A 12,246-nucleotide genomic window follows, 5' to 3' on the forward strand; every position below is an offset into this window, starting at 1 on the left:
CCCGGGGCCTCCCCACTCTGTTGCAGGGAGGCGGGTTTCCCTGCTGCCCTCTGAGACCACCAGTGTGACTGCCCGAGCCTGCGCACACTGGCCGGGCTTCGTCCTTGCTGCAGTGACCCACACACAGGTTCACTTTGTACAAACGACCAAATGGTGTGCTCTGTATGAAAGTATTCCAGTTACAAATTGCAATGAAGTAGATTTTCTTGTGTGGAATAATCACTGAAGAAGCCACCTGCCTCCGCCACGCGGGGAAGGCCCCCGCCGGCTCCGTACCTTGATGACAGGGACCCGAGGCTTGAACCTGGAGGAGAGCTGCGTGAGAACCTCGCCGAGCAACTGCTGGTGCTTCAGGACCTTCCTCATCTTCATGATCCGCACAATGGCCGCCTGCGCACGCAAAGACACGCACTCCGGCTGCTGCCCACAGCCCCCCGTGCCTGCTGCCGCCGGTCCCCGGGCTGCTGGGGGGCCGGGGAGCCCCTCCATCACACAGGCTTCCGTCCCGATGCGGCCACAGCTTTAGTGGACTCTGAGCTTGTGAGCACTTTTACCAACAATCACAAAGCATTTTTAAAGAAAAAAAAAAGCCAAAAACAAAACAAAAAAACCCCTGCATCTTCAGGCCCATGGGAGCTGCTCATCCTCTCGTCGAACAACTCGCCCTGGCACCACAGCCCCCGGGACCCCTGCCCCCGGGACCCCTGCCACCACCCCCAGTCCCACCCAACGGGGACCAGCAGTGCCACGCCCGTGCCCACGGCCGCCGCTCACCTGGATTAGCAGTTTGCGGTCTTCCTCTATGTTCTTGTGTGTGGTTTCTTGTTCCTGCTTCTGCTCAGTCTTCATTGGCACATTGATGTTAACCCTTAACTTCTTACTGTCAACAGAGTCGGGGGGACCAATCACGACTGAGCAGGAGGCTGACTCAAGCTTCTAGTTTTCTACCTTGACATAGCTCCTCCCACGCAAGTCCCGGCCCCCGCGGGGAACGTCCTGCCCCCAGCTCCCCGCGTCCCCAAGCGGGGAGGCTTCCTTCTCTGCTGCCAGCCATGCCATCTGTGCTGCAGGCAAGCCAGCTCCTTCGGCCGCTTCCCCAGGACTTGTCAGACGAAACAGAATCAAGACGCCTGGACGCAGGAGTCTAAACTTCCTAGGCTTACTTGTCCAACAAAAACCCTAAACTCCAAGGCAAATGGGAGGACGCCCAGGACCCCCACTACGTGGCCTAGAGGCAGGCTGTATCCGACTTGGGACCCGGTAGGCCGAGTTTGTCATCTGCCTTAGGTTTCATAGAAATGCACTCGCAGGGCTGGGGTACATCTATGGCATAGGACCACCTATTTATTAGAGTTTTCTTACTTTTTATAACCAAGATATAATTTTATTAAAGTATCTGGCTTCAGTTCCACTTCATCAACATTCGCATTTTCATCTTCCAAGACCTGTAAGAAAAAACCGGCTGTTAACTACACAGCCTCCAGGGGCGGCTTCCTGGCAACTGCACAAAAAGAACAGCACATACCAGCAACTTCGACTTCAACAGAATCTGTAGGACCTGGGCCAAAATGTCCTGCAATTGAAGAAAAACACGGTGAGGTAAAAGGAAGATGTACTTCTCTTTACATTAACAGCCCCAGACGCCCCCATCGTCCACTTTCGGGGGGCGGGGTGGGGTGGCGGAAAGAACCAACCATTTAATGACAACAGTCATCACCCAATCAGATCACGTCCAGAGGGAGGAAATGCGCTTCTTAGAGGGTCTCTGAATTTATGACTTCCCCGCCCCTCTAAAAACCAATCCCTTCCCGGCCTTGATCAATAATGAAAGCTGACACTTGTTATATGTGGGTGTGGGGTAGAGGCCCTGAGAGCTCTCACCCTGTGAGAACACACCATCACCCTCCGTGGTCACCCCCTGCCTGCCCCCAGACAGGGCACTGCTTCTAATGCCCAGGCTGCCAGGGCGATGGGCTGCTGGCCTTGCCATTGTTCTAAAGTCCCAGCACTGGGGCCACCAAGGGTCACTTTGTGAACTGAACCCGACTTGCCTGGACAATGTGTCCTGTGGGGAGGGAGACGGCAGCTATGGCCTCAACAAGGGAATGCTGCCGTGGCAAGGAGCTGAGACTAGGACAGCGTTCGGATTAGCAGGCCAAGCAAAGGTGGCCAGGCCAGCTGCCAGCCTGTCCAGCAGCCTGTCTCCTGGTCCTGATGGGAGCAGGGAGGATGAGCAAAGAACCCCAGGAGAGGAGCGAGCTCACTGTTATTGGATGCTGCGGGAACATTTGGGACTAACTTGAATAATCTCTAATCGAATAATCCACAGTGTCCAAACCTGAAACTTTCTGCGCACCACGACGGCGCCCAGCAGCCTCTGGCTTTGAGCCAGTTTGGACTTGGGGTTCGGTTTGCTCCGCCTGCAGCAGCCCAGGGAGGGAGTGGCTAGATTGTACCCCAGAACACAGTGCTGGCTCAACCAGGACGAAGCACTCCACGGACGAACAGCACAGAGTCATCCCAACAGAGCAAGACGAGCAGGAGGAAACCCAACACTGCTCCGTGAACTATGAAACTGCGACAAGGGGGCCTCCGGAAGAAGCCACAGCTATGTCCAAGGGGCAGTTTTGTCCCTGAGAGCAGGAACAAGGCAAGGAGACTTAGTCTAACCACACCCGTCGGCATTCCAGCAGACTTTCACGTTAGAATGGGGCAAAATGAAAGCATCCAAATGGAGAAAGGAGGAAATAAAACTGTATTTGCAAATGGCATGATTATATTTTCAAAACCCCTAAAGAACTTACTCCCTTCCCAAAACTACCAGGGCTGGTAAATGACTCTGTGAAAGCTGTGAGTGACTTGGTGTGGAATCCAGCCAATTCCTTCTGCTAGCAATCATCAGTCGGGGTAGGAAAGTTGTTTCATTGACAACAGCATCAAAAACACTCAGAAATTTAACCCAAGTGCAAGAAACACACACTGAAAACTGCAGAACACACTCGAGGAAAAGAGACCTCCGTGGACAGACACACCACATTCATGGGTTGGAAACCACACTGCTACAATGCTGACACGGCCCAAGGCACTCCACAGGTGCAGTGCGGGCCCTTATCAAGATCTCCACTAGCCTTCCTCCAGAAATGGGCAAGTAATTCCATGAGCGAAGGAAGGGATTCAGAACAGCACTGAGATGTTTCCGAAGCAGCACCAAGTTGGAAGCCCCCACTTCCACACTTCACTGCAAAACAGCAGCGATCAACGCTCCAAAGGCAAAGGGGGAACATTCAAGTCACTGGAAAAGCACCGAGAAGCCGTAACTCAACGCAAACATCCTCGGCAACTGCCTTACAATAGAGCTGCTGGCACCAGGCAGCAAACTGCAGCCTGTGGGTTCTAACAAGCAGTAATTCCTTAGTCACTATACCGAAAATCACACTCAGCCGAAGAAGGAACAACGTGGGCCTCACCAGAATTTAAAACTTGTATATGTGAGAAAGTGAATACATCTACTGAGCGGGAGAGAAGTGTTCTCACGTCACGGATCTACCATGGGATGCATTTAGGAGACGGTAGGAAGATGTCTTACAATTCAGCATTGATAAGGTCAATAGGCAAACTGAAAAATGGGCAAGAATTGAAAAGACATTTCACTGAAGACACACAAATAGCTAATAAACAAACGAAAAGATTACAAACAGCATCTACCGCTAGGACAACGCAAACCAACATGACGATGGGATTGCTTCAAGCCCACTGGGATGACAGCGACAATACAACAAGGAAGGAATGGAAAGCGACCGGCGGTGAGCGCGTGGAGCCCTCGGGGCTGCTGGTGAGGGTACAAACCGCCGTGGCCCAGCGTGCACCGCTCGAACCTGCCAACGTGAACCGCGGACATGAGCCAAGAACTCCACACCTGGGTATGCACCCACACCAGAATGCGGAAAAGGTTCAAATGTCCACCAACTGATGGATGCCAAAATACGGTCCACCCACAGACAGCATGGGTCAAGTACGAGAGAGAGGGGCTGACAACACGCAGCAGGTGGCCTTGAGGACAGGGTGCCAAGGAAAGTGGCACACTCAAAGGCCACACGTGATGACTGCATTTAATATGGTGAATTTTAATATGCAAAATTGTATTATCTGAATTCTCAATTAAGAAACAAACAATAGTAAGAATAATGGTAAAATTAAGTAAAGATTAATGCTTAGTAGCAAAAGTCTAACTGGAAAAAAACATTAATAACTGATTATTTGAGGGGACCAGCAAGATGGCTTTCCAATAAAGATGAACAAATCTTTTCAGAAAAGAGAGCCAGTTACTTGAGTGAGAGAAAAGCATGCCATGGGGTGTGAGTGTTAACATGGAAAGAAAAAACTCAGCCCTTTGTGAGATATGTTAAAATCCTGGGACAAGAGCAAATTACATTCATGAAGCACACGTCCATTTCAAATCAAAGACAGCCATACTTTCTCCCGTTCCCGGCCACACACACACGAGAAGCTGGGGGACGTGCAGGTACCATTTTGATCTGCGTGCTGTCGGTCAGCTGCTGCACGGTGTACGCGTCCTCCGAGTTGTACTGCAGCAGGATTGCCATCTGGAACGTAGAGGCCTTGGGGGCCCCACATGTAAAACAAAGAGAAGAGAAACCTAAATGCGTAGAATCAACAACCCAAACTGCAGCTTAACTGAGGAATCCATCAATGGGATCAATCCTGCACTGATAAAGGAACAGGATATAAACCGAGTAAAGGAAGACAGTAAAATCACACACACTGCAAGGCGACGCGTGGCTGAAAAGGCATCCCCGCTTCCCCAAACGTTACAGGGACTTTGACCTTTCACCTGAAGTGTGCTGTCCACGTAAAGATACAGCACACCCGCCTGCTCACCTGCCACACAGCCCCGTCTGGCACCAGCCTGCCAAGCCACAGTGGCACCTGCGCCAAGGAAAATCATCTCTGGTGCGCTATGGACCAGCACCTGCGTACTGAGTGAGCACATCTGTCAAAGCCCAGCTGTGACAGACCCACTGGTTCTGAGCTGGAGCGTGGGGGCAGTGAACAGTCACCCCACCTGCCCCTCGTACCTGACCCACGGCAACAAGCAGGCAAGGCGCTGGTCCACGGAAAGTGGCAGGGATGCTATGTGTCTGTCTCAGGACCCCTGGGCAGCAGGCCCAGAACGGGCAGTAGGTGCGGGGTTCTGAGAGGCTACGCTGGCAGAGCCGAGGGGGTGAGCGGCAGGTGAGCGGAGGGAGGGGCTCTGTGCTGGGGTGTGCCTAGGGGTACACGTCTGTTCCATCTGGCTAGGAAGGACACTCGAGGTGACCTCTGAACGGGGTGGGACTCAGACACTGTAAGGATTTTATGGCAACAGAGTCACTGAAGTTCTCAATTCTCAAAGTTCTGAACAGTTGGAAGCATTGTCACTGCTCAGCACTGAGAGCTCCCGAGACCGACGGCCAAGACCCAGCTCCCAAGACCTTACTCGGAACTTGGCTCTGGCACGCAGAAGCAAGGATTCAGACACTCACGTTTCCCAAAGCCCCATCTGTCTGATCCACAAGAGGGAAATGGTACTAGCTGCCCAGTTAGCACTCAGTACTGTTGCAGGGACTGAGGGTTAATACTGACCTGAAACTGCTCTGCCAGAGGCAAACAGCTGTCACCGTAATGACGTGAGGAGTCCAGCTTGGCTGCCTTACAACCTGACCTCTGACCTTGGCCTCCTTCCCCAGAAGCTCTGTGAGTCATCTGATTCTGCCATGTGTCCAGAATGAAGCAGTGACCTTACCTGCAAAGTGTATCTGTTTTTGAAGCAGTTAGTCACCAGCTCTCCTTTGGACAGCTGGTAGAGCCACGTCAGCTTCCTCCCGCTGTGCCGGCTGGCGTAGAAGGCCGTGAAGCGCTGATAGCTCCGCTCCAGCTGCGGGCAAGGACAGGTCAGTGGCACGTGTGTGCACCCCTGGGGGCTAGGCTCAGCATGGCTAAATAAGGCACACTGCTGGCGGTTACAGGACAAGACTGGGGCTTCCAGAGGAGGGCATGTGACCGGTGAGCACTTGAACCATCAGAAGATACAACCCAGCAAGCTTTTACTAGGCACTAGCAAGACTATTACAGACCATACTGGTGCCACTCTACACAAGTGGACCAGTCTGCTGTGCTGAGCTGTCACACGGATGGCCCGTGCCACCAGCACTCCCCAGGGCTCCCACCAACAGTGCCTGCTCCCACCCCCGCTCAGCCCCGAGGGTGCAGAGCCTGCTACCTTCACCCACCCTCACCTCGGACGGCAAGGCGAACGTGCAGGACTGCTGGAAGGGCCAGGATCCAGAGCTCAGCACCTGAATGCTGAAGTCCACTGTGGGGAGGGGCAGGGGAGGGTTCAGAAAGACATACCATCAGAAAAGGCATTAAATGGCACACTCTGCTTGAATATAAAATCCAGAACTGAGCCTATTAGGGTGTTAGCAGAAGTTGGAGACAAAAATTCTTCCTTTCTGAGGAGTAACCTTTTTCTGCATGCGTGCGCTGGCTCAGCTGGTGCTGCCATGAACTCGGGACCCGACAGGGCCCACGGCGCCGGACTCGGGACCTGACAGGGCCCACAGCGCTGGACTTGGGACCTCCAAAGCGGTGAGAGCAAATTGCTTTCTTTCCCACAGCCATTCACGACCGGAAACACGCACTCAGCAACTTCACCTTAGCAGACATTTGTAAAACTCTTAAGATTGATAATGGAATAAAGTTTTGGTATGGGAACAACAAAATTCTCAATTTTTTCATTTAAAAGGACAAAAATGCTCACATGATGAGCTAAATGTAAGTACGCTGGCCCCAAGCCCTGAACAAGGCACACGGCTGCCTCTCCCAGGGCAATGGATGCCTGCAACTCGGAGCCCTGATCCCTAATCCCACCTGCAGTCACCAGGAGCCAGGCTTAGCTGGTACACAGGCCAAGCAAGTTTCTTTAAATTTACAAAACATCTCCCCTCCCCCTCCAAAAAAAGACAAAAAAATCAACGGCCAGGAGGGATCTGAACCAAGTTTGAGAGCAACAATCAACCAGCTGGTGAGTCCCTCACGCAGTGCGGTCTGCCAGTCCTTGGGCCTGGGCCCCACGGCAGGTCCCTGGGCCAGCACCGAGAGCTCCCGTGGCCACCTCGGCAGGCACAGCGCGGCCAGAGGGGACAGTGCAGCTCAGGAATCCCGCTCGCTCGCGTGCAGGCAGCTTTGTCACACATACTCACAGTCCAGGGGTTCCGAATTCGTCAGGTGCTTTTTGAACTGCTCGTTCAAATCTTTGCTTACACCAATGTCTTGAAACATTCGCTGAAGCTTAGATGTATACTCAAAACCACAGGCTTGCTGAAGTGAATCCAGGCCGCCGTGTCATTCATGTGTACAGGGACGTACGCACGCAAGAGAAGGCAGAGTACGTATTGTTACCTAACTGTATGAACCTTCTGGCAGAGGTATAAATATCTACAGTTAATACACCGTTAGATAGTTCAGGTAGGAGCTGGAGAGTTCGGCCATTACTGGCGTTCCTAGGAGTACGCTCTTGTGTCACTGTGGGAGAACAAGGCCGAAGGAACCTCTGCTCCTCACCCTACTCAGGCTGGCAGCCGCGCTGCCCTGCCTCCACTGTGATGCTACTTAGAGATGGCACTGTGGGACACACAGGCCGAGGTCTAAACCTCGGCCTGTGTGCTTGTCTAAGACACAGAGGGCTTCCTCAGGGCTCCCAGTCACGGGAGGAGCCGGGGAGATGATCAGCCCTCTTTGGGGGCCCACCAGCCGGCACCCCAACCTTGGACTTTGTGGCCTCCAGAGTTGGGCAGACTGCATCGCTGTCGCGCGAGCCACACTGTCTCTGGTGTTTTGTGCTGGCAGTCTCAGCAGCCAGCCAGCCACACAGCTCTAATTTCAGATCAAAGTGAAGCATGCTGCGAGACATGCAGTCACTCGACAGGCAGGCAAGCGCCAAAACACGCACAGGCTGGACTGCAAATAAGCCAGAGGAAGAACTCCTGGCCAGCCAAGGCTCTGGTGGCTGCCGCCTTCCTGCAGACACCTGGTGAGGAGTGTTCGCCAAATCCACAGCAAACCAGGATGGGCCACTGGCTCAAAGCCAACCAGGCAGGAGCCAGGAAGTCTGGGAGGGAGAGAGGACCCCGAAGGGGGCGGCCAGTCCTGGAGGCGTGTGCAGGGAGGCCTGCACTGGCCCCACAGCTCTGGGGGACTCTCTGCAGGGAGCAGCAGAGCTCACACTGCACTCTGGGCAGCCTGCAGGCACCAACAACTACTTAGTGGGGCAAGCGGAAGGTTAAAGGTCAAGAGGAAGCTCACCTTTAACTTGGAGATCATGCTTGCTTCGGCGTCGTCGCTCGCGCTGTTCTGATGCACCAGCCGCTTGGCCAGCATCTTCGCGTAGAACTTCTGAAACACGTCCTTGTCCTCGATGTACTTGAAGACAACCATCTGGCAAAGCCCCCCAGAGAACACACTTAGCAAGGCCTGCTCCCAGGCCGCCTGGCCGAGCCGCACACCGCGGCAGCAGGCATGCTTGGCTGTGGCTGGGCCTGGCTGCCAGCACTTATATAGTTAAAAACAAGCACTAAAACTACACCAGAGGCTTCAGGTATTTCCATCAACCCCTTAAAACCACATTAAGTAGGACTAGACTTGGTAATAATGAACAAAATAAAATGCTAAATTTGTAACTCAATTTAGGGAGTAAAATCATAGATTTGAAACATTTTCTCATTCAGATATGTGAATAACCTAACAAACAATTCATGAAATAAATAGGGAAAGCAAATGTGATTATGAAGCACCTTACCACTTGATTGAGCGTGTCTTCAAGCTCAGCCTCCTCTGGGTTCTTGGAACTGCAAGTTTTAAGAAGGCACTGTGTCGTGAGCCAGCCCGGCAAGCACTTTACCAAGCATCACTTAGCCAGCCGGCCCAGCACCGAGCCGAGTCGGTGTGCAAACGAACCGTGCACGCGCGAAGAGGGAAGCTAATTTCCCTTGCCTACAGCTACTTGGAAATTCCATACTGTAACCCCATCGCCAGTGCAGGGATGACGAAACAGTCATTTAGAATACGCGACAACCAACAGAAGATATTCCCGGTCTCCAAAAGCGACCTTTGATCCAGCCCTAATCTTCACACCTGGAGGCCAGCTGTGGCTCTTTCCCGGGAGAAGCCGAAGCCAGCGACTACTGAATGACACTAATACCTGCTCATCATGGAACCCTCCAGAACATCTCCGCCCAGGTGACTCGGTGGACTTCACGAGGCCACCAATGAAAAGCCAAGCATACACGTTCAGTGTGTCTCACAGCGGAAGAACTAAACATGGTAAGCTCCATGCTTGAACTCGTTACTTTACAAAACTGAAATGAAAACCAAGGCACTGCAGCATTCCAAAGTGAAGCCCTTCTTCCTTCCTGGAAACATTCCATCCCAGGATCTGATCAGAACATACCAGCCCATCACTGCAGGAAGCAGGACCAGACCCAGCCCTCGGCTTCCCACAGGCTCTGGGCAAAGACACACACCCACTGATCGCTTCCAAATGCTTCTTGCCGTCTACCAAGACGACCACACAGTTTGCACTTAGTAAATATAGTTAATACAGTAAATCACATTGAATTTATTGCTACTGAGCCTTCCTTACATTCCTAAAAATGAAGAAATACATTTCAGCTCACTGCTTCCATTTGGTTTGTCAACACTTTAGTGAAGATTTCCACTTGCAGGAACGTGAGCTCGGGCTGCAGGGCCCCAGCATGCACGGTTCTCCTGTCGTGTTGTTTGGAATGGGCTTAGATAGCCTTAGCGAGCTGCCTCAAACATGACAGAGGACCCGTCCTCTTGCATGGAAGTGTTACTTTGGTCAGTTACTGTTGGGAATAGTAAAATACAGCCCGAATACTTCTGAACAAAACTGTCAAAGTGAAGAAGCAGCTCAGGAAAATCAGAATACACACGGAAAGGACAAATCAAATGAGAACTTCAGAAATCTAACACAGAGGTGAGAACTGCACTAGACCTGTTGCCTCTAGCTCTTCATTCACATACACTAATCAGTTGAGAGACATGATCAAAAACTGCAGACTGCACTAGCAGTGACAAAGGCTCAGTGGATGGAGGCAGTTTGGGAGTAGAGCAAACAGCAGGAGAACCTCGTGCATGACCGCCGTCCGTTTAAAGGACAAGTCGTGCGAGCTAATGCAGGTTCCCTATTGCAAAGAGGACGGTACTACATTTTAAAGCATTTTCTAAAATGGCATGAAATAGTTATAAAATGTAATGTAAATTTTATTCCCTAAATACAAGCTGGTATTTCAAATAAGCTCACTCAGAAAAAAACAAAGTCATCTAAATACCTTTTCTTCAACAAGGAGTCACAGTATCGAGCCAGCAGCTCAGGGGACTTACTGGACGACTGAGCCATTTTGGTTACTGCATTGTTGTTGATGAAGCGACCGCAGGCCTGCAGAACACAAGGCAGCGTGAGGCCCGGCGACCCGTGCTCGCCCGCGTGGGGAGCGCGGGGGCACGGGGGGCGCAGAGGCCGAGGCCCCAGCCTGCGCCTCACCTTATCAAGTGCAGCCACGAAGCCGGCGTCGTTGTTGAACGCCGACATGACCAGGGCGTTGTACTTCCTGTGGACATCCAGCACGGTCTGCACGTACATTTTGGGGTCCTTGGCAGGAGAGAAACAAACAGAAGTTGATTACTAGGGTCACATTACAAAACACTGCACTAATACACAACATTCTAGGAGCTTTAGATATTTCTGCAAGAGGTTAACCAGTAAGATAAACTAACAATAAAATAGTAATAACCACCTTTGGCTGTATCACTGAAACACACGGGACATTTTATCTTTAGGCATAATACAAGAAAATAACTTTTCCACACCCAAAATTAAGTAGATTTCAAGCTTACACTAAAAATGGTGAAATCTCAGCAGACTCACGAAAATGTCATTTTCAAAATGACAGCTTTGATCAGCCTACATTTTGGACTCAACTGTTTTGGACTTCGGCCAACTGACAGCCAGGTGACAAGACAGAACTCAGCCAGGATACAAGCATCGTGTGGGCTTGGCCAGAGGCCCAAGGCCACGAAGAAGGGAGCTCCGAACACAGGCTGTGAGGTCAGAGCAAACCGCAAGAACCTCCTGCCCCTCGTACCGGCAAGGGGAGAGGGATGGGGGCCGCCCCAGCCCACAGCAGGAGGGGAGACAGAAGACCACTGGGCACTGCAGACCACAGGACACCGTTAACAGCAGTGAACTGGAACAGTCAGCCAGCAGAGAGGCTCTGAATCAGTGCAAAAGCAGACCGCAACATGACAAAGGACACAAAGCTGAGAAAGAGTAATAAAGACGAAATCCACACCACACAGAGTGTGAGGATTCATCAGTCACACCGCAGACAGCCCTGGACAAGCCTATCCCAATCACATGGAGGCTGCTGCTCTGAACCCCATTTTACAGGCAGAGAAACTAAGTCACAGCTGAGCATCCTGCCTGACAGTAAGAGCATCAGCATTTCCTCAACATCTAGGAAGAAGGACAAAGCCCACGTCCAAGTCAGGTGGGAGCCAGGGAAGCTGGAAGCCTGGCAGGTGGGCATGACAGTCCAGCTGCGAGAGCTCCAACGGATGACACGGCCACAGCGCAGCGATTGGAAATGGGAAAATATATCATTTTGATTAAAAAAAAAATAAAAGATAACCGTAGCTTTAATGTTATAAAGAAATAGGGAATAAGACTACAATTTCAGGGGCTAGAACCGTGGTACCGCACATTAAAGTGCAGCCTGCAGCTCCAGCATCCCGTACCACAGCAGCAGTTCCAGCACCTGTTGCTCTGTTTCTGAAGCACGTGGGTCCAGGCTGCCCACGACACCTGCCTCCCGGCTTCGATCCAGCTCAGACATGGCCACTGCAACCCCTGGGGGAACTGAACCAGCACACTGAAAAAACAAAAGAGGTCTCCGTCTCTTCTGTCACTTCCTCAAATAGGTAAATCTTTCCTAAAAGATTTATTTATATTTATTGGAGAGAAAGATTTTTCATCTGCTGGTTCGCTCCCCGAATGCTGCAATGGCTGGAGTTACATCAATCCAAAGCCAGGAGCTTCTTCCAGGTCCTCAATGTGGGTGGGTGGGTGCAGAGTTGCAAGGCTTTGGACTCCTCTACTGCTTTCAG

General features: G+C 51.8%; 1 protein-coding gene across 2 annotated transcripts in view; it reads right to left on the bottom strand.

Annotated features, from left to right (window-relative positions):
- CUL1 (cullin 1) overlaps positions 1-12,246 on the bottom strand; it is a 65,081-nt gene that overhangs the window by 892 nt on the left and 51,943 nt on the right. For both annotated transcript variants that reach the window (XM_041002558.1, XM_041002557.1), the window contains exons 10-21: positions 10,625-10,732; positions 10,413-10,519; positions 8,858-8,906; positions 8,365-8,496; positions 7,263-7,380; positions 6,297-6,373; positions 5,804-5,935; positions 4,527-4,619; positions 1,526-1,573; positions 1,363-1,445; positions 775-880; positions 277-390 (exon numbers count right to left, since the gene is read on the bottom strand). In XM_041002558.1, the coding sequence (XP_040858492.1) occupies positions 277-390; positions 775-880; positions 1,363-1,445; positions 1,526-1,573; positions 4,527-4,619; positions 5,804-5,935; positions 6,297-6,373; positions 7,263-7,380; positions 8,365-8,496; positions 8,858-8,906; positions 10,413-10,519; positions 10,625-10,732 (1,167 nt within the window). The remainder of the gene's footprint in view (positions 1-276; positions 391-774; positions 881-1,362; positions 1,446-1,525; positions 1,574-4,526; positions 4,620-5,803; positions 5,936-6,296; positions 6,374-7,262; positions 7,381-8,364; positions 8,497-8,857; positions 8,907-10,412; positions 10,520-10,624; positions 10,733-12,246) is intronic.

This window comes from Ochotona curzoniae, unplaced genomic scaffold, assembly GCF_017591425.1.
Source record: "Ochotona curzoniae isolate NIBS_2020 unplaced genomic scaffold, NIBS_Ocur_1.0 scaffold_2476, whole genome shotgun sequence".
Lineage (NCBI taxonomy): Eukaryota > Metazoa > Chordata > Mammalia > Lagomorpha > Ochotonidae > Ochotona > Ochotona curzoniae.